General features: G+C 54.0%; 2 protein-coding genes across 10 annotated transcripts in view; one reads left to right on the forward strand and one right to left on the reverse strand.

Moving 5' to 3' along the window:
• The first annotated feature begins 2,775 nt into the window (after positions 1-2,775).
• Positions 2,776-15,920, forward strand: HIPK4 (homeodomain interacting protein kinase 4). The gene is made up of 4 exons (XM_010380850.1): positions 2,776-3,519; positions 10,796-11,152; positions 13,789-14,634; positions 15,425-15,920. The coding sequence occupies exons 1-4, from the start codon at positions 3,055-3,057 to the stop codon at positions 15,605-15,607; spliced, it is 1,851 nt and encodes a 616-aa protein (XP_010379152.1). The 5' UTR covers positions 2,776-3,054; the 3' UTR covers positions 15,608-15,920.
• A 786-nt stretch (positions 15,921-16,706) lies between these two features.
• Positions 16,707-20,949, reverse strand: part of PLD3 (phospholipase D family member 3) — a 32,000-nt gene continuing 27,757 nt past the window's right edge. For all 9 annotated transcript variants that reach the window (XM_030942464.1, XM_030942461.1, XM_030942463.1 and 6 more), the window contains 4 exons: positions 20,188-20,327; positions 18,373-18,538; positions 17,304-17,403; positions 16,707-17,203 (listed from right to left, as the gene is read on the reverse strand). In XM_030942464.1, the coding sequence (XP_030798324.1) occupies positions 17,016-17,203; positions 17,304-17,403; positions 18,373-18,538; positions 20,188-20,327 (594 nt within the window). In that variant the 3' untranslated portion in view covers positions 16,707-17,015. The remainder of the gene's footprint in view (positions 17,204-17,303; positions 17,404-18,372; positions 18,539-20,187; positions 20,328-20,949) is intronic.

Here is a 20,949-nt window from a genome sequence, read left to right on the forward strand (position 1 = left end):
TCCTCCACGTCCTCTCTGTGATGTCTCACATTGGACTAAGGAGACTCAATATCCAGTTCCGAGTCTCACCCCGACAGCCCCCCACTCTCCTCACATCTCCCTATCCTGTCTCATTGGGTGAGGGGCCTGGCAGAATCCCCCACTCACTTGAGTACCCTGTCCCTTCAAGCCGGCCCTCCTCGGGTCACTGTCTCACCACACACTTTTTCTTTGCCCCCACCAAACATGGCGGGAGTTATCTACGCTGCATGGTGCACACCCATTTCCAAGATCCCAACATTTGGGATTTTCCTCCTACCTTGTCTGTGTCAGCAGTGACCTCCCTGTGGCCACACCTTAGGGTTTCCTTTGTCTCTCTTGTCCTGACTCTTCAAGGCCCCTTCCATCTTCCTGACACTTGCTCCTCTCTTCCCCACACCTCTCTCTCCCCGTGCTCCTTGGGCACTCGAGTTTCCTCCTGGGCCTTTGTCCGCCCCCACACCCTCCCTGGGGTGTGTCACCACCCCCCCAGTGGCTTCTACGCCTCCTCTCTGTGCTGACAACTCCCAGACTCTCTCCTGCATCCCCCTGGGGACCCAGCAGCTTCTGCACGCCTTCCCCGGAGGTCTCCTGGTCTTTAGGAAGTTATGTGGGTGGTGGTTCAGAGCTTAGTGCTGGAACCAGGCTGCTCAGGGTCAGAGGCTGTTTCTGGCAGTCACTTGGGTGACCTTAGGCATTTTATTTTATTTTTTATGTATTTATTTTAATTTTTTGACACAGAGTCTCACTCTGTCGCCCATGCTGGAGTGCAGTGGAGCAATCTTGGCTTGCTGCAACCTCCACCTCCCAGGTTCAAGTGATTCTCATACCTCAGCCTCCCGACATCAGCCTCCAGAGAAGCTGGGACTACAGGTGTGCACCACCACGCCCAGCTAATTTTTGTATTTTTAGTGGAGACGGGGTTTCGTCATGTTGGCCAGGCTGGTCTCAAACTCTTGACCTCGGGTGATCTGCCCGCCTTGGTCTCTCAAAGTGCTGGGATTACAGGCGTGAGCCACCGCTCCTGGCCAGACATTTTAAAAACTTCTTTGGCCGGGCGTGGTGGCTCAAGTTTGTAATCCCAGCACTTTGGGAGGCCGAGACGGGCGGATCACGAGGTCAGGAGATCGAGACCATCCTGGCTAACACAGTGAAACCCCGTCTCTACTAAAAAAAATACAAAAAACTAGCCAGGCGAGGTGGCGGGTGCCTGTAGTCCCAGCTACTCGGGAGGCTGAGGCAGGAGAATGGCGTGAACCCGGGAGGCGGAGCTTGCAGTGAGCCCAGATCGTGCCACTGCATTCCAGCCTGGGTGACAGAGCGAGACTCCATCTCAAAAAAAAAAAAAAAAAAAAAAAAAACTTCTTTTTACCTTGATTTTCTCTTCCATAAAATCCCTACTCTGTATGTTGTAAGGATCAGATAAGAGTTCTAAAGCACTTCATCCTTGTTTAAAGTTTTGATGTTAAGTTTTCTTTTACTTTTTTTTTTTTTAGTAGAGATGGGGTTTCTCCATCTTGGTCAGGCTGGTCTGGAACTCCCGACCTCAGGTGATCCACCTGCCTCGGCCTACCAAAGTGCTGGGATTACAGGCATGAGCCACTTGAGCCCGGCCCAGTGTTAAATATTCTAATTTGGCTGGAGTGGTGGCTCATGCCTACAATCCCAGCACTTTGGAAGGTTGAGGCAGGAGGATCACTTGAGACCAGCCTGGACAACATGGTGAGACCCCATTTCTACAAAAAATTAAAAGAAGAAAAATAAACACTTTTTTTTTTTTTTTTTTTTTTGAGACTAAGTCTTGCTCTGTCACCCAGGCTGGAGTGCAGTGGTGCGATCTCGGCTCACTGCAATCTCCACCTCCTGGGTTCAAGCTGTTCTTCTGCGTCAGCCTCCCGAGTAGCTGGGACTACAGGCACCCGCCACTACGCCCGGCTAATTTTTAGTATTTTTAGTAGAGACAGGGTTTCACCATGTTAGCCAGGATGGTCTCGATCTCCTGACCTCATGATCCGACCTCCTCAGCCTCCCAAAGTGCTGGGATTACAGGCGTGACCCACTGCACACAGCCAAAAATAAATACATTTTCTAATTTGGCCTCAACATCTCCCCCAAGCTGCTCCTTATCCATGTCCATTTCCCAGGAACTGCCTCTGCATGCCAGAGCCTTGGGCCTGGTCTTAGACAGCTCCCACCTTTCTCCCAGCCTGTCAGTCTCACGGCTGCTCCTTTTGGCCTTGGGAGTGTCTCATTCACTGGCCTCGCCCTGCCCTCCCTGACCTCTCCCATCTGTGCCCTGTCCTGGACTCTTTCCCTGGCTTGGGGCTTCCATTCTTACCCGCTCCAACCTATCCTTTTTCATACAGTAACTTTCTGACACTCATATCTGACCCTGCCCTCCCCTGCTCAAAGCCCTTCTGTGGCTCCCCAGTGCCCTCAGAACAGAGTCCAAACTCCTTAGCCTGGCATTCAGGGCCTTTTACCCGTCATGCTATAGCAGTCACAGGCTGGGACAGGAGTTTTCTGAACACAGACACCCACACATCACATCTCCCAAGCTCAAGAAGCCCACCTTTCCTTACTCCTGCCTTATCCCCGTTCCTGTATGCCCAAGGCCCACGATTAGACTCCCCTCTGTCAACACTTCACCTGTTTGGTCTTTGCAAGGTTCCACCACTGGGCGGGGGAGGGGGCCCAGCCTGGCACCCCACCCCCACTCCAGCCAGGGCTCAGGTCTCCAACAACAGAACCAGAGCCACTCAACAGCGCTGGAACCCATTCAGTGGGGCCTGGGGCCCCTCATCCCAAGCCAGGAGGGCTTTTGGGGAGGGGTGGAGCTCCTGGCAGACTGACAGTGTGGCCTGGGGATTTGGGGGTGCCAGGGAAGCAGGGGCCAACCTCATAGGAGGAGGCACGAGTGCGGTTCTTTTTCCCCCACTGGGGGGCCTGCTGTGTCGGCGGCCAGGCGGGAGGCCTGGGCGGCAGAGTCAGTGGCGCAGGGGCCTGGGCAGGGCAGTGTCTGGCAGCAGGGGCACCATGGCTACCATCCAGTCGGAGACTGACTGCTACGACATCATCGAGGTCTTGGGCAAGGGGACCTTCGGGGAGGTAGCCAAGGGCTGGCGGCGGAGCACGGGCGAGATGGTGGCCATCAAGATCCTCAAGAACGACGCCTACCGCAACCGCATCATCAAGAACGAGCTGAAGCTGCTGCACTGCATGCGAGGCCTGGACCCTGAGGAGGCCCACGTCATCCGCTTCCTTGAGTTCTTCCACGATGCCCTCAAGTTCTACCTGGTCTTCGAGCTGCTGGAGCAAAACCTTTTTGAGTTCCAGAAGGAGAACAACTTCGCGCCCCTCCCTGCCCGCCACATCCGTACAGTCACCCTGCAGGTGCTCAGAGCCCTGGCCCGGCTCAAGGAGCTGGCGATCATCCACGCTGATCTCAAGCCTGAGAACATCATGCTGGTGGACCAGACCCGCTGCCCCTTCAGGGTCAAGGTGAGTAGAGGCCGTCTGGGTGGCTGCATCCCTAGTTCCTTGTCTTTTTCTCAGCTTCTTCTAGCCCTAGATGTATTTTGTGTGTGTGTGTGTGTGTGTGTGTGTGTGTGTGTGTGTGTGTGACGGACTTTCATTCCGTTGCCCGGGCTTGAGTGCAGTGGCACAATCTTAGCTCACTGCAACCTCTGCCTCCTGGGTTCAACTGGATTCAAGTGATTCTCCTGCCTCAGCCTCCTGAGTAGCTGGGATTACAGGGATGCGCCACCATGCCCAGCTAATTTTTTTGTACTTATTGGAGACGGGGTTTCACCATGCTAGCCAGGCTGGTCTCGAACTCCTGACCTCAAATGATCCACCTGCCTCGGCCTCCAAAAGTGCTGGGATTATAGGCGTGAGCCACTGTGCCCAGCCTACTTTTTAAAATTTTTAAGATATTTATTTAGTTAGTTTCAGAGACAAGGTCTTGCTCTGTTGCCCAGGCTGGAGTGCAGTGGTACAATCATAGCTCACTGCAGCCTTAAACTCCTGAGCTCAAGCGATCCTCCCACTTCAGCCTTTCAATTAGCTGGGACTATAAGCACACACCACTGTGCCTGGCGAATTAATTTTTTTTTTTTTTTGTAGAAACGAGGCCTTGCTATGTTGTCCAGGCTGGTCTTGAACTCCTGGGCTCAAGCAATCCTCCTGCCTCAGCTTCCCAAAGCACTGAGATTACAGGCAGGAGCCACTGTACCCAGTCTCTTCAGACACTAAGATTTCTCTTGTCTACCTCTGGGGCCTGAGGGCTTCCCAAGGCCCTGTCCATAACGGCTCTGCCTTGCTCCTGGCCCCCAAATCCTCCCCATCTTCTTGTCCCAATTCTGATGTCTTCTCTGTCCCAGACCTGAGGTCTCCCCTGTTCCCTTCCAGGCCCTGAGGTCTCCCTGTCCTGCTCCATTCTCAGCTCAGCTTCTCTGGCCTGGTCCTGTCCTTGTGGGGCTGACATTCTAGTGGGAGACAGAGGGTCACCAAGATAAATGAGTGAAATATGATAAGCAAGTGAGAAGCAGGGAGGAAGTGGATGCTGGGTGTTCATAGAGATGGGTGGTGCTGAGTGAGCTTTTAGACATGGTGGTCAGCTAGGCCTCACTGAGAAGGTAACTTTGAGGGAAATCCTGAAGGAGGGAGAAAGCTGTGTAGCCATCTGGAGACAGAGCATCCAGGCAGAGGGAACAGCCAGTGCAAAGGCCCTGAGGTAGGAGTCTGTTCTCACGCTACTATAAAGAACTACCTGTAGGCCGGGCACAGTGGCTTACACCTGTAATTCCAGCACTTTGGGAGGCCAAGGTGGGTGGATCACTTGAGGTCAGGGGTTCGAGACCAGCCTGGCCAACATGGTGAAACCCCATCTTTACTAATAACACAAAAATTAGTTGGGCGTGGTGGCACACGCCTGTAGTCCCAGCTACTCAGGAGGCTGAGACAGGAGAATCACTTGAACACAGAGGTGGAGGTTGCAGTGAGCCAAGATGATGCCACTGCCCTCTAGCCTGGGCAACAGAATGAGACTCCATCTCAAAAACAAACAAACAAACAAACTACCTGAGACTGGGTAATTTATAAATAAAGAAAAGGGGTTTAATCGACTCACAGTTCCTCATGGCTAGAGAGGCCTCAGGAAACTTACAATCATGGCGGAAGGTGAAGGGGAAGCAAGGCATGCCTTACATGGCGGCAGGAGAGACAGCGTGCAGGAGAAGCTGCCACTTTTAAACCATCAGATCTCATGAGAACTCACTATCACGAGAACAGCATAGGGGAAACTGTCTTCAGGACCCAGTCACCTCCCACCAGGTTCCTTCGGTGACATTTAGAGATGAGGTTTGGGCAGGGACACAGAGCTAAACCGTATCAAGGAATGTGCCAATTGTATGCATTTGAAGAACACCGGGGAGGCCTGTGTGGCTGAAGCAGAAAGAATGAGGTGAAGAGGGAAGAAATGAGTCCAAGGAGGTGATGGGGCCAGGCATGCAGGGCCTTGTTGGTTACAGCACAGACTTTAGTTTTATTCCGAGGAAGATGGAGCCACAGGAGGAATCTAAGCAGAGGAGGACTCGGTCTGACTCAGAGAAACAAGCCCAAGCCTTGTTTCTCTGGCTGCATAAGGGGAGCAGACAGGGGTGGGTTGGGCAGGAGCAGGAAGGCAGAGGGGTGACTGTGCTAGTCCACGTGGGAGACGTGGTGATTGGGACCAGAGTCAGGGCAGTGGGAGCAGGAGACTTGGGTGGATTCTGGGTAGATTTCGGAGCTAGAGCCAAGAGGATTTGTTGATAGATCTTACATGAAGGGTGACAGAGCGAGAGAGGAGTAGAGGGGGACAAAAGCCTGTTGGTCCGAGCAACTGGAAGCATGTGTATTACTCATCATGGTCAGTTTGTCGATGAATAAACATTTACTGAATGCCTGCTTTGGGTCTGGCCTTGTGCTGGACACACAGATGCATCTCCTCCGTACTGTCACAGGCCCCTAGTGCTGACCCCTCTGTCCGCATTTTTTTTTTTTTTTTTTTTTTTTTTTTTTTTTTTTTTTTTGAGATAGGGTCTGGCTCTTTCACTCAGGCTGCAGTGCCATGGCACCTTCTCGGCTCACTGCAACCTCCGCCTCCTGGGCTCAAGTTATCCTCCTGCCCCAGCCTCCTGAGGAGCTGGGACTACAGGCATGCACGACCATGCCCAGTGAATTTTTGTATTTTTTTTTTTTCTTTTTTGAGATGAAGTCTTGCTCTTGCTCTTGTCACCCAGGCTAGAGTGCAATGGCATGATCTTGGCCCACAGCCTCCGCCTCCCAGGTTCAAGCAATTCTCCTGCCTCAGCTTCCTGAGTAGCTGGGATTACAGGTGCCGCCACCCATACACGGCTAATTTTTTTTTTTTTTTGAGACTGAGTTCCACTCTTGTTACCCAGGAGGAAGTGCAGTGGCACAATCTCAGCTCACTGCAACCTCTGCCTCCCACATTCAAGCAATTCTCCTGCCTCAGCCTCCCGAGTAGCTGGGATTACAGGCACCTGCCACCACACCTGGCTAATTTTTGTATTTTTAGTAGAGATGGGGTTTTACCATGTTGGTCAGGCTGGTCTCGAACTCCTGACCTCAGGTGATCCACCCACCTCAGCCTCCCAAAGTGCTGGTATTACAGGCGTAAACCACCACACCTGGCCTATGCCTGGCTAATTTTTGTATTTTTAGTAGAGATGGGATTTCACCATGTTGGCCAGGCTGGTCTCGAACTCCTGACCTTGTGATCTGCCCGCCTCAGCCTCCCAAAGTGCTGGGATTACAGGTATGACCACTGCGTCTGGCCAATTTTTGTATTTTTTGGTAGAAACGGGATTTCATCATGTTGCCCAGGCTGGTCTCAAAGTCCTGAGCTCACGCAATCCGCCCACCTTGGCCTCCCAAAGTGCTAGAATTACAAGTGTGAGCCACCATGCCCAGTCCTCTGTCTGCTTTTGAGTTTGATACTGTCTGGATGGGTCTGAACCAGGGGCACCCTGAGGGCAAGGCTGGGGCTGACTTAGTCATCACTGTGTCCCTGACATCTCCCAGCACTGCTGTCATGGAGCCAGTGCTAAATGAATGCTTGCCAGAGATACAGAGACACAGAGACAGAAAAAGGTGGATTGGCCGGGCGCGGTGGCTCAAGCCTGTAATCCCAGCACTTTGGGAGGCCGAGATGGGCGGATCATGAGGTCAGGAGGTAGAGACCATCCTGGCTAACACGGTGAAACCCTGTCTCTACTAAAAACTACAAAAAACTAGCCGGGCGAGGTGGCGGGCGCCTGTAGTCCCAGCTACTCGGGAGGCTGAGGCAGGAGAATGGCGTAAACTCGGGAGGCAGAGCTTGCAGTGAGCTGAGATCTTGCCACTGCACTCCAGCCTGGGCGACAGAGCGAGACTCCGTCTCAAAAAGAAAAAAAAAGAAAAAAAAAAAAAGAAAAAGGTGGATTATTCTGCCCCAAGAGGTGGAAGGACAGAGACCCAGGGAAGCAGGGACTTCTACAAACACAGCAGGGGACAGACAGGACGGATCCATAGCACCTGACCAGCATTATTAGCCCCACTGTCTCTGTGGAAAGAAAGAAAGAAAGAAAGAATGAATGAATGAATGAATGAATGAATGAATGAATTCCATAAATATGGATTAAGTAACCAGGGTCACTTAGCCTCTTGGGTACTGACGCCCTGGCACTCTGGGATCAGAACTGCAATCAATAACCATTTCATGATACTGCTTTCTGCAAGTAAAAGGTGAGAGATGGCTGGGCGGTGGCTCACGCCTATAATCCCAACACTTTGGGAGGCCGAGGTGGGTGGATCACCTGAGGTCAGGAGTTCAAGACCAGCCTGACCAATATGGTGAGAACTCATCTCTGCTAAAAGTATAAAAATTAGCCGGGCGTGGCCGCGGGTGCCTGTAATCCCAGCTACTCCAGAGGCTGAGGCAGGAGAATCACTTGACCCTGGGAGGCGGAGGTTGCCTTGAGCCGAGATTGCGCCACTGCACTTCAGCCTGGGTGACAGGGTGAGCTACTGTCTCAGAAGAGAGACAGAGAGATACAAACAGGAGATGGAAATAGAATGAAGGATTACAAAGCCCGTACATTCATTCATTCATTCATTCATTCATTCATTATTTACTGAGCCCCTGCTGTGTGCCAGGTACTGTTCTAGGCATCTAGGGATACGGTATTGAACAAAATGGATATAATCTTTGCCCTTGTGGGACTGACATCCTAGCTGGGGAGAGAAATGCTGAACTTGATAAGGAAGTAGACTAGGGCCAGGTGCGAGGCCTCATGCCTATAATCCCAGCATGTTGGGAGGCTGAGGCAGGAGGATCACTTGAGCCCAGGAGCTTAAGACCATCCTGGGCAACATAGTGAGACCCATCTCTATCTCTACAAAAAGTTAAAAAATTAGCTGGGTATGGTGGTGCGTGCCTACGGTCCCAGCTACTCAGGAGGCTGAGGCAGGAGGATCTCATGAGCCCTGGAGTTCACGGCAGCAGTGAGCTATGATGGAGTCACTGCACTCCAGCCTGGGTGATAAAGCAAGACCCTGTCTCTAAAAAGAAAAAAAAAAGGGCTGGGTGCAGTGGCTCACACCTGTAATCCCAACACTCTGGGAGGCTGAGGCAGGCAGATCACCTGAGTCAGGAGTTTGAGACCAGCCTGGCTAACATGGTGAAACCCCGCCCATCTCTACCAAAAATACAAAAGATTAGCGCTTGTAATCCCAGCGACTCGGAGGCTGAGGCAGGAGAATCGCTTGAACCTAGTAGGTGGAGGTTGCAGTGAGCCAAGATCACACCACTGCTCTCCAGCCTGGCCGACAGAGCGAGACTCCATCACAAAAAATAAATAATTAAAAAATAAAATGAAAATAAAAAATTAAAAGATATAATGTGTGAAATGGCATTAAGAGCGATGGTGGGGCCAGGTGCAGTGGCTCACGACTGTAATCCCAGCACTTTGGGAGGCCGAGGCGAGTGGATCACCTGCGGTCAGGAGTTTGAGACCAGCCCAGCCATCATGGCGAAACCCCGTCTCTACTAAAAATGTAAAAATTAGCTGAGCGTGGTGGCAAGCGCATGTATTCCCAGCTACCTGGGAGGCGGAGGTTGCAGTGAGCCAAGATTGCATCATTGCACTCCAGCCTGGGCGACGAGCAAAACTCTGTCTCAAAAATCTTCATCTCAAAAAAAAAAAAAAAGAAAAGAAAAGGAAAAACAGGGGCCTGGCAGAGGGATAGGAAGGGTGGAGGCTGATGCTTTAACAGAATGATTAGGGGAGGCCTCACTGAGAAGGTGATCATTTTTTTTATCCTCCCTTTCTGCTTTTGATAGGAACGTGACATTTGAGTAAAGACCTGAAGGAGGTGAGGCAGGGAGCCCTGTGCTCATGCAGGGAAGAGCATTTCAGGCAGAGGAAACAGCCAGTGCAAAACCCTGAACTGGGAATGTCTGACTTATTCAAGGAATAGTGAGGAGGCCCTTATGGCTGGAGAAGGGTGAGTGACGGGGAGAGTGGGAGATGTGGCAGAGAGGTGACAGAGCAGACATTGGAGACCTGTGGGCCACCGTGAGGACCTTGGCTTTTGTCACAGGATGTGACTGTGAGCAGGGGAGGACCCAATCTATCCCAGGCGACCACAGGATCCCCCTGGATGCTTGTAAGAGACAGACTAGGGGACAGAGGAGAGGAGCAGGGAGACCAGCGAGGAGGCCCCTGTGTTAGTCTAGGTTGGAGAGGATGTGGGATAGGACCAGGGTGGGGGCTGCGGATGGCATGCAGAGCGAGCAGATTCTAGATCTATTGACTGATGGACAAGGTGTGGGGTACAAGAGGAAGAGTAGGGTCCTAATCCTCCTATGCATAGTTCTAGTGGAGAGAAACAGAGGCAGAGTCAGTCACTCGAACCAGACACAAAGACTGGAAGAGACAGAGATAGGGACTTAAGAACTACGACCACAGCTGAGTGAGGTGGCTCATGCCTGTAATTCCAGCTAGGGAGGCTGAGGCAGGTGGATCATCTGAGGTCAGGGGTTCGAGACCAGTCTGGCCAACATGGTGAAACCCCGTCTCTACTAAAAATACAAAAATTAGCAGGGCATGGTGGTGTGCACCTGTAGACCCAGCTACTGGGGAGGCTGAGGCAGGAGAATCACTCGAACCCAGGAGGTAGAGGTTGCAGTGGGCCTAGATTGTGCCACTGTACTCCAACCTGGGCAACAGAGTGGGACTCGGTCTCAAAAAACAAACAAACAAACAAACAAAAAACAACAACAAAGGCTGGGCGCAGTGGCTCATGCCTGTAGTCCCAGCATTTTGGGAGTCCGAGGCGTGTGGGTCACCTGAGGTCAAGAGTTCGAGACCAGCCTGGCCAACATAGTGAAATCCCAACTCTACTAAAAATACAAAAAATTAGCCAGGCGTGGGGGCGGGCGCCTGTAATCCCAGCTACTCAGGAGAATGAGGCATGAGAATCGCTAGAACCGGGGAAGTGGAGGTTGCAGTGTGCCAAGATAGTGCCATTGCGCTCCAGACTGGGCAACAAGAGCCAGACTTCGCCTCAAACAAACAAAAACCAACAAAGCAACTAAAGAGTCACAGACCCAGAGACGGCCAGAGTCAAATAGCAGATGCAGGAATATGCCAGATGAGAGATGCCAGGGGTGGCCTGGCTGGGCTGTCCCTGCAGCTTGACCTGCCCACTCGCCCTCTTCTCCACCCGACAGGTGATTGACTTCGGCTCTGCCAGCATTTTCAGCGAGGTGCGCTACGTGAAGGAGCCATACATCCAGTCGCGCTTCTACCGGGCCCCTGAGATCCTGCTGGGGCTGCCCTTCTGCGAGAAGGTGGACGTGTGGTCCCTGGGCTGCGTCATGGCTGAGCTGCACCTGGGCTGGCCCCTCTACCCGGGCAACAATGAGTACGACCAGGTGCGCTACATCTGCGAAACCCAGGGCCTCCCCAAGCCGCACCTGCTGCATGCCGCCCGCAAGGCCCACCACTTCTTTAAGCGCAATCCCCACCCTGACGCCGCCAGCCCCTGGCAGCTCAAGTCCTCGGCTGACTACCTGGCCGAGACGAAGGTAAGGGAAAAGTTGGGTGAGGGCAGTGAGTGTGGGGGCTGTTACACGAAAAAAAATCGAGGATGGACGACGTGGCTCACACCTGTAATTCTAGCACTTTGGGAGGCTGTGGTGGGAGGACCCCTTGGGCCCAGGGGTTTGAGACTAGCCTGGGGAACATAGTGAGACCTCCTCTTTTTTTTCTTTTTTTTTTTTTTTTTTTTTTTTGAGGCAGAGTCTCGCTCTGTCGCCCAGGCTAGAGTGCAGTGGCGCGATCTCGGCTCACTGGAAGCTCCGCCTCCCGGGTTCACGCCATTCTCCTGCCTCAGCCTCCCGAATACCTGGGACTACAGGCGCCCGCCACCACCCCCGGCTAATTTTTTTTGTAATTTTAGTAGAGATGGGGTTTCACCATGTTAGCCAGGATGGTCTCGATCTCCTGACCTTGTGATCCACCCACCTCGGCCTCCCAAAGTGCTGGGATTACAGGGTTGAGCCACCGCGCCCAGCCTAGAGACCTCCTCTTTATAAAACGTGGAAAAAAAAATTAGCTGGGTGTGGTGGTATGGGCCTATTGTCCCAGATACATGGGAGGCTGAGGCAGGAGAATCCCTTGAGCCTGGGAGATCCAGGCTACAGTGAGCTGTGGTCATGCCACTGCACTTGAGCCTGGGTGACAGAGCAAGACCCTGTTTCAAAAAGAAAAAGAAAAATCTATCAGACCAGAAGAATGGAGTGAAAAGAATAAAAAACAAAATAAAAGAAATTTTTTTTTTCGAGAGGGAGTCTCGATCTGTTGCCCAGGCTGGAGTGCAGTGGCGTAGTCTCGGCTCACTGCAACCTCTGCCTCCCGGGTTTAAGAGATTCTTCTGCCTGAGCCTCCCGAGTAGCTGGGACTACAGGCACTTGCCACCACACCCGGCTAATTTTTTGTATTTTTAGTAGAGACAGGGTTTTACCATGTTGGCCAGGCTGGTCTCAAATACCTGACCTCATGATCCACCCGCCTCAGCCTCCCAAAGCGGAGGGATTACAGGCAAGAGCCACTGCGCCCAGCCAAAAAATATTTTTTTAATAATTGAAAAAAAAATATTTCTGGGCTAAACCTCAGTGAGAACTGGAACTTGGGGGTCAGCCTAGGGCATTTTCACAGCAAGAAAGAGCTGGGTGAGATCAAATGTGGGACTGGTCAGCTGCTGCAGCAAGATAGATCTGGGGGAGAAACTGCAGGGAGAATTGGATGTTTGGAAGTCAGATGTGAGGGCTGCTCTAGCAAGAGGGATCTGGGTCATACTACAAGTGTGACAGGAAGATTGGGGCAGCTTCTCTGCCAGCTTCAGCTCTGGGGTCAGCAACTTGTGTGGCAAGAGGGATGAGACCATGGAGAAAAAATGAGGACTGAGACTGGCTGTGAGAATTGCAAAAGAGGCAGGTGCAATGGCTTATAACTGTAGTCCGAGCACTTTGGTGGGGCCAAGGCAGGAGGATCGCTTGAAGCCATCCTGGGTGACATAGCAAGACTGTGTCTCTAGAAAAAAATTTTTTTTTAATTTAGCCAGGTATGGTGGCACACACCTGTAGTTCCAAGCTACTTGGGAGGCTGAGGTGGGAAGATCACTTGAATCCGGGAGTTGGTGGTTGCAGTGAGCTGTGATTGCACCACTACACTCCAGTCTAGGCGACAGAGCAGAGATTTTTAAACAGATCCTGTTTAAAAAAAAAAAAAAAAAAAAGGCTCTGAGGCCAGGCGCAGTGGCTCACACCTGTAATCCCAGCACTTTGGGAGGCCAAGGCGGGTGGATCACCTGAGGTCAGGAGTCTGAGACCAGCCTGGCCAATATGGTGAAACTCTGTCTCTACTAAAAATACAAAAATTAGCTGGGCATCGTGGTGGATGCCTGTAATTCCAGCTGCTCGGGAGGCTGAGGCAGGAGAATCGCTTGAAGCTGGGAGGCAGAGGTTGCAGTGAGCCGAGATTGCGCCATTGCACTCCAGCCTGGGTGACAAGAGTGAAACTGTCTCAAAAAAAAAAAAAAAAAAAAACAACTTTCTGAGTGAGACCTCAGATGAGTCTAGAGGTTTGGGGCAGCAGCCAGTCTGCTACCTCTATGGGTTTGCCCCTCCAATCTGTGCAGCAAGAGCCTGGGACTAGGAGTTTGAGGTCACAAGTCTTGATTTCACAGCAAGAAGGGTCTGGATGGGACCACAGGTGAGACTAAAAGTTGATGGCAGTTCCATAGCAGGGAACTAGTTTCATAAACTAGTGTAGCAAGAAGGGTCTGGGTCCCACCACCGGGAGGCCTGGGATCAAGCGTGGAGCTGTGGCAGTAAGAGGGACCTGGATTTGATTCCAGGGAGGACTAGAGATTCCGCGCAGCCCCTCTGCTAGCTGCTGGTAGGGGCTGCACCCATGGTGCTGGGGGGGGACTGGAGGTCTGGGGCAAGGGGTGGAACTTGGACCAGTGAAAGCTTTGGGTTAGATTAGAGGGGCTCGGGTGTGACGGATCCAGGGTGGCCCTCCTAGCAGCCAGAGAGCTCCAAGGCAGATCATGGGCAGACCTGGAAGTTGGGGCTACATGTGGGTGCCACAGCAGGAGTGCTCAGGGCCCTAGCCCTGCACAAGGGTCAACCCTGCTCCCTTCTCCATGCCCTGCCAGGTGCGCCCACTGGAGCGCCGCAAGTATATGCTCAAGTCCTTGGACCAGATCGAGACAGTGAATGGTGGCAGTGTGGCCAGTCGGCTGACCTTCCCCGACCGGGAGGCACTGGCAGAGCACGCCGACCTCAAGAGCATGGTGGAGCTGATCAAACGCATGCTGACCTGGGAATCACATGAACGCATCAGCCCCAGTGCTGCCCTGCGCCACCCCTTCGTGTCCATGCAGCAGCTGCGCAATGCCCACGAGACCACCCACTACTACCAGCTCTCGCTGCGCAGCTACCGCCTCTCGCTGCAGGTGGAGGGCAAGCCCCCCGCGCCCGTCGTGGCTGCAGAAGATGGGACCCCCTACTACCGTCTGGCTGAGGAGAAGGAAGCTGCGGGCATGGGCAGTGTGGCCGGCAGCAGCCCCTTCTTCCGAGAGGAGAAGGCACCAGGTATGCAAAGAGCCATCGACCAGCTGGACGACCTGAGTCTGCAGGAGGCTGGGCATGGGCTATGGGGTGAGACCTGCACCAATGTGGTCTCTGACATGATGGCCCCCCTCAAGGCAGCCATCACTGGCCACCACATGCCCGACTCGGGCCCCGAGCCCATCCTGGCCTTCTACAGCAGCCGCCTGGTGGGCCGTCATAAGGCCCGCAAGCCACCTGCGGGTTCCAAGTCCGACTCCAACTTCAGCAACCTCATCCGGCTGAGCCAGGTCTCGCCTGAGGATGACAGGCCCTGCCGGGGCAGCAGCTGGGAGGAAGGAGAGCATCTTGGGGCCTCTGCTGAGCCACCAGCCATCCTGCAGCGAGATGGGGATGGGCCCAACATTGACAACATGACCATGGAGGCTGAGGTGAGCTGGGTGCATTTAGGATACGATTAGGATGTGAGGAGGCTCAGCACACGCAACCCACATTCCGTATATGATTAGGGTGTGAAGAGGCTCAGCACACTCAACCCACATTCCGTATATGATTAGGGTGTGAAGAGGCTCAGCATACTCAACCCACATTCAGTATGATTAGGGTGTGAAGAGGCTCAACACACACAACCCACATTCAGTATATGATTAGGGTGTGAAGAGGCTCAGCACACTCAACCCACATGCAGGATATGATTAGGGTGTGAAGAGGTTCAGCACACACTCACCCATGCTCAGGTTATGATTGGGGTGTGAGGAGGCTCAGCACACACTTACCCACGTTCAGGATATGATTAGGGTGTGAGGAGGCTCAGTACACACCTAATACCGTCAAGATATGGTAAGGCTCAGCACATACTCAGCTATTTCCAGGCTGTGACAAAAACTCAGGGCACAGTAATCTACTTATAAGAAGTGATAAAGAGCCTGGGCAACATAGTGAGATCCCATCTGTACCAAAAAATTAGAAATATTAGCTGGTTTTGGTGGCATGCATCTGTAGTCCCAGCTACTCAGGAGGCTGAGGTGGGAGGATCACTTGAGCCAGGGAGGTCGAGGCTGCAGTGAGCTGTCATCGCATCACTGCAAAGAGGCGATAAAGGCCCAGCACTGGTAAGACCCTAGCACATGCTCACCCTCATCAGGCAGAGGTGACAGAGGCTCAGCAGACACTAACACACTAACACTGCTTGGCTGATGCCCCTCTCCTCTTCCCCCACAGAGGCCAGACCCTGAGCTCTTCGACCGTAGCAGCTGTCCTGGAGAATGGCTGAGTGAGCCAGACTGGACCCTGGAGGGCGTCAGGGGCCCACGAGCTCAGGGGCTCCCACCCCGCCACTCCCACCAGCATGGTGTGCCCCGGGGAGCCACCAGTTTCCTCCAGCATGTCACCGGGCACCACTGATGGTGATTCCACCCCTGCCCATCACTGAGGGCTGCGCTAGCTGAGCTGGCATCCCCTCCCAACCTGAACTGCTCCTCAAAGCCATCTCCCGAACCCACAAATTATTCTTACAGAAAGATAGTTATCCGGAAATTTCCATTCCCCCTGTCTGCGGTGCGGTGTGTGCCTGCACACTTCGCTTAAACGCAGCAGGACTTTGGAGTCTGGCCCATGCTCCTTGGCCAGAGGGACAGCAGGAGGGGGGCTGCACCCCGCTGGCCCTGTGACCGCCCTCGGCCCTGCTGCCTCTATTTCAATATAGAACTGTTCAGCAGTCCTGCTTCAAGCCTGCTCTCACTGCCTCGGGCTTGGACTGGCCCTGGGGGGAATGGGGGCTCCAGACTGGCACCCAGTGACTTGCTCTGCGATGTTAGGCCCAGTTGACCACCGGCTTAGGCTGGAGCCTGGGCTACTGTCACACTAGGAGGGAAAAGCTGTGCTTGGTTGACTAACCCATGTCCTATAATACGCTATGTACTTGGCACATTGGGAATCCACCCTTCGAACATGCATGTGTTCAGTATGTGTTAATCAAGTTTGCCAGACGCTGGGGTCTCCTTATCTGTTGACCTGTCCTTCCTACATGTTTATGGGGTTGGCATGCACTCATCCACATTTGGGACATGCTGGGTGGAAATCCACTTGGCAGGCCTAAATTCACACTTGGTGCACGCTCCGGTGCTCAGCCATGCTTGTTCACCCTTGGGATGTAGCAATGGTTTGGTCTCTGCTGATCAATCTGGGAACATGCTTCTGTGCAGCACATACCCCATGCTGGCTACGAGTGTGAAGTCCATGCCAGGCCACAGGGTGGCACGCTGCATGCTCAGCACAGGTCAGCCCATGTACACTACATGTTAAGGGTTCAGCACATGCCAACCCACGCCAGCACATGCTGAGGGCTCAGTACATGCTAACCCACACTAGTCACACACTGAGGGCTCAGCACATGCCAGTGACATATCGAGGGCTCAGCACACAAAGATGTCCCCACCTGAGGCCCATGCCAGCTGTCCCCTACCCCTGCACCCCATCTCACACCACTCAGTCAGGCACAGGCTGTACAGACAAGTTATTTACTTATAACCCTGGGCCCTTTTTGCCCTGGAAAGTGGGGGTGGGCCAGGGGGCCGGGCCCAGCATGCACCCCCATTTCTTTGGGGGCTGATCCCTCCCCCAGCTCTGCTGGGTCCTGGGGCCACAGCGTCAGGCCGGTGGGGGCAGAGGTAGAGGTGGGAGAGCAGGGGAGAGAGCCTGAGGAGCCACAATGGGGCAGACAGAAGCGGGGGCACGGGGACAGGGACCATGACCCAGAGCATCTGGGTCTCTGGGGGCCTAGCAGGCCTTGGCCTGTCCGCTGGACCGGGCCTCAGAGCAGGCGGCAGGCATTGCCCACGCTATCGGCTGAGGCGTCAAGGTCATGGCTGTAAGGGGAGTCCCAGTCCCTCAGGAAAACGGCCTCCAGCTGGCTCCGTAGACTGCCCCTCCCATTCTGCGTCACCAGCAGCGAGGTGCCCGCCGTCTCCGTGAAGTAGTTGCCTGACCAGTTGGAGGTTCCTAGAGAGGAATGGGTGGAGTGTAAGGGAGCCCTCAGGGGGCTGCCTGGGGTGTCTGAACCCCCTCTTGTTCAGTGCCCTGTGGTGCTCAGGACACTCACCGATGTAGGTGGCGCGTTCAGTCACCATGTACTTGTTGTGGTTGACACGGGCATACGGGATTCGAGCCTGGGCCTCATTCGCGGGGACCACAAAGAGTTTCTGAGTGGGAGGGGAGGATGGGAAGGAGTGTGTGAGGCACTGGGAGTCGGAGGAACCCCGGGATCAGGGAGCGGGGCATGGAGCCAGATCTGTGGGACTTCACTACTTCCCACAGAATCCCTGGGGGCCAGAACAGGGCCAGTGGAGGGGCACTCTGAGAATGAAAGCTGAAAGGGAGGCCCCGGTGGTCTCATTTGCAAAACACCGTTCCCTACAGAATGGCTCCTGTTCATTCCTGAGGTTTTGTCTCAGATGCCCCCATTTCCAGAACATCTTCCTTGGCCCTTCTCGCTAGGGCAGGGGCTTCCTCTGGGTGTCCCCACCCTGGCCCTGACCCCTCTGCCTGTGCACCCCTCCCGGCCCTGACCCCTCTGCCTGGGCCTCCTCCATCCCAGCCCTGACCCCTCTGCCTGTGCCCCCCACCCCAGCCCCGACCCCTCTACCTGACCACTCCCCCAGTCCTGGTCCCAAACCCTTCTCTGTGCCCCCCCACCCCGGCCCTGACCCCTCTACCTGTGCCCCCCCCACTCCAGCCCTCACCCTTCTGCCTGGGCCTCCTCCATCCTGGCCCTGACCCCTCTGCTTGTACCTCCCACTCTGGCCCTAACACCTCTCTCTGTGCCCCCCACCCTGGCCCCAACCCTTCTGCCTGTGCCTTCCCATCCCAGCCCTGACCACTCTGCCTGTGCCCCCAAATCCCAGCCCCGACCCCTCTACCTGCCCACGTCCCCAGTCCCGGTCCCAACACCTCTCTCTGTGTACCCCCATCCTGGCCCCAACCCCTCTGCCTGTGCCCCCTCATCCCAGCCCTGGCCCCTCTCCCTGTGCCCCCACCACCCTGGCCCTGACCCATGGTTTCCCCACTGTGACAGGGCTTACTCTGGGCTGTCCTTGTCAGTTGACAGATGAGCCCCATGAGGGCTGTGTCCCCAGGACTGCCCCGCACAGGGGCCGAGGGGTAGTGCTTACCACCTGGATGTCAGAGTGGGTATGGTTGTCACGCAGGGCAGCCAGGGAGAGCAGGAAGGCCCGCATGGATGGCTCCGAGTGTCCCCAGCAGCTGATGAGCAGGCGTACTTTGACGCCACGCTCATAGGCGGCTCGTCGCAGCCCATCGTCAATGGCAGGCCAGAACCTGGGGACGAGTGTGTAGGAGGTGGGGTAGGATGCAGAGGGTGGCTGTGTCCACAGGCTTTGCCCTCAGCTTTGGGGAACCAAGCCTGGGCCCAGCGTTAACTATTCAGAGGACGTCCTCATTACTGGCTCCCAGACCCCATTCCTGCCTCCATAAATCCTACGGGATATTTCCTCTTTCTGCTGTGGCTCCCATTCCTGCTCTCCAAAACACAGTCTTGTCATCCTCTTTTTTTCTTTCTTTTTTTTTTTTTGAGATGGAATTTCGCTCTCGTTGCCCAGGCTGGAGTGCAATGGCGCGATCTTGGCTCACTGCAACCGCTGCCTCCCGGGTTCAAGTGATTCTCCTGCCTCAGCCTCCCGGGTAGCTAGGATTACAGGCATGCGCTACCACGCCCAGCTAATTTTGTATTTTTAGTAGAGATAGGGTTTCTCCATGTTTGTCAAGCTGGTCTCGAACTCCCGACCTCAGGTCATCTGCTCGCCTTGGCCTCCCAAAGTGCTGGGATTACAGGCGTGAGTCACTGCACCCGGTCCATCCTCTTTTTTTCTGAGACAGGTTCTTGCTCTATCACCCAGGCTGGAGTGCAGTGGCACGATCATAGCTCAGTGCAGCCTCCAACTCCTGGGCTCAAATGATCCTCCTGTCTCAGTCTCCTGAGTAGCTGGGACTGCAGGTGAGTGCCACCGCGCTGGGCTAATCTTCAAATTTTTCTGTAGAGACGAGGTCTCATTATGTTGCCCAGGCTGGTCTCAAACTCCTAGTGATCCTCCCGCCTCGGCCTCCCAAAGTGTTGGGATTACAGGCATAAGCCACCATGCCTTGGACCCATTGTCTTATCTACTGCCCCTAGAATACCTTCTTTGAGCCCCACAAGCGCCATCATTCACCTGGACATTGCAGTGGGTATGGTTATCCTTCTTATCCCAGGATCACATATCCCCAAGCTTGCTACTCTAAACCCAAATACTTTTAGCCCCCATTCCCCAACCCCTCATCCTGTTTCCAGCGCATGCCTCCTACCTCCCCAAATCCCACATCCTGCACCCCTGCCTCAGGCTTCCTGCCCTCAACCCCAACATTCTGAGCGTTCTTTTTTGTTGTTTTTTTTTTTGAGACAGAGTCTCGCTCTGTCGTCCTGGCTGGAGAGCAGTGGCGTGATCTCAACTCACTGCAACCTCCACTTCCCAGGTTCAAGCAATTCTCCTGCCTCAGCCTCCCAAGTAGTTGGGATTACAAGCACATGCCACCATGGCCCGGCTAATTTTTGTATTTTTAGGAGAGATGGGATTTCACCATGTTAGCCAGGCTTGTCTTGAACTCCTGACCTCAAGTGATCCAACCACCTCGGCCCCTCAAAGTGTTGGGATTACAGGCGTGAGCCACCGGGCGCAGCCCTCTCATCCTTTTCTCTGTTTCCTCAAACCTCATCCTGAAACCTCATCCCTGTCTCCTCCGTAATCTCTTTCTTCTGTCTCAAGTACCTAGATACCTTCTTCCCAGTCACCTCCTGGTGACTGTCTCTCCCTGTGGCTTCTCTTCCATCTGTCCCCTTGCCTGGAGCTCCCACCAGCTTTCTGGTCTCCATGATTCCCTCTCCTGTCTCCTGGCCCCCTGCAGTGGCTCCCTATCTCCACGCCCAGCAGTACCTGTGAGGGTGGGAGAACTCCAGAGTGGGCAGGTAGTTCATGACTGCGATGTAGATGAAACTCCGGGCATTGTCCACCACGTTGAGTAGAGCCTTCAGGTCTGGAGTGCGGCCACTTGGACACAGGGGTGGGGGCGCACTCTGAGGGCGAGGGGACAGTCAAGACACATGCCCTGCCAGGGGCATCGTCACAGTGGATCTCACATACGGACAGCTCACCACAAGTCAGGTACTGTGGAGCTCAACGAATCCTCAGCCTCCATGAAGAGGAGGATCAATCACCACATCCATTTCACAGGTGAGGAAACTGAAGCTCAGAGAGGGTAAGTGACTTACTTAAGGTCACACAGCGGATAAATGGAGCCAGGATTTGAACCCAGTCCCTGATCCAGCGGCAACCGCATCACCTGGGAATTTGTTAGAAATGCAAATTCTTGGGCCTCACTGCACATGGCCTACTGAATCAGAGTGCTGGGATGGGGCCCAGGAATCTGGGTTTTAACAAGCCCCCAGCTGATTCTGGGGGACGTTCAGGTTTGAGGACCTCTGCTCAAGTCTTTTTTTTTTTCTTTTCTTTTTTTTTTTTTTTTGAGACGGAGTCTTGCTCTGTCGCCCAGGCTGGAGTGCAGTGGCCGGATTTCAGCTCACTGCAAGCTCCGCCTCCCGGGTTCACGCCATTCTCCTGCCTCAGTCTCCCGAGTAGCTGGGACTACAGGTGCCCGCCACCTCGCCCGGCTAGTTTTTTTGTATTTTTTAGTAGAGA

Source organism: Rhinopithecus roxellana, chromosome 12 (assembly GCF_007565055.1).
Source record: "Rhinopithecus roxellana isolate Shanxi Qingling chromosome 12, ASM756505v1, whole genome shotgun sequence".
Classification (NCBI taxonomy): Eukaryota; Metazoa; Chordata; class Mammalia; order Primates; family Cercopithecidae; genus Rhinopithecus; species Rhinopithecus roxellana.

What these genes read in the sequence shown, in the direction of transcription:
- HIPK4 (XM_010380850.1), top strand. Translation starts at nt 3,055, where the DNA reads ATGGCTACCATCCAGTCGGAGACTGACTGCTACGACATCATCGAGGTC. An exon ending in ACTACCTGGCCGAGACGAAG is followed by an intron (nt 11,153 to 13,788) that starts GTAAGGGAAAAG and finishes ATGCCCTGCCAG; the next exon opens with GTGCGCCCACTGGAGCGCCG. An exon ending in ACATGACCATGGAGGCTGAG is followed by an intron (nt 14,635 to 15,424) that starts GTGAGCTGGGTG and finishes CTTCCCCCACAG; the next exon opens with AGGCCAGACCCTGAGCTCTT.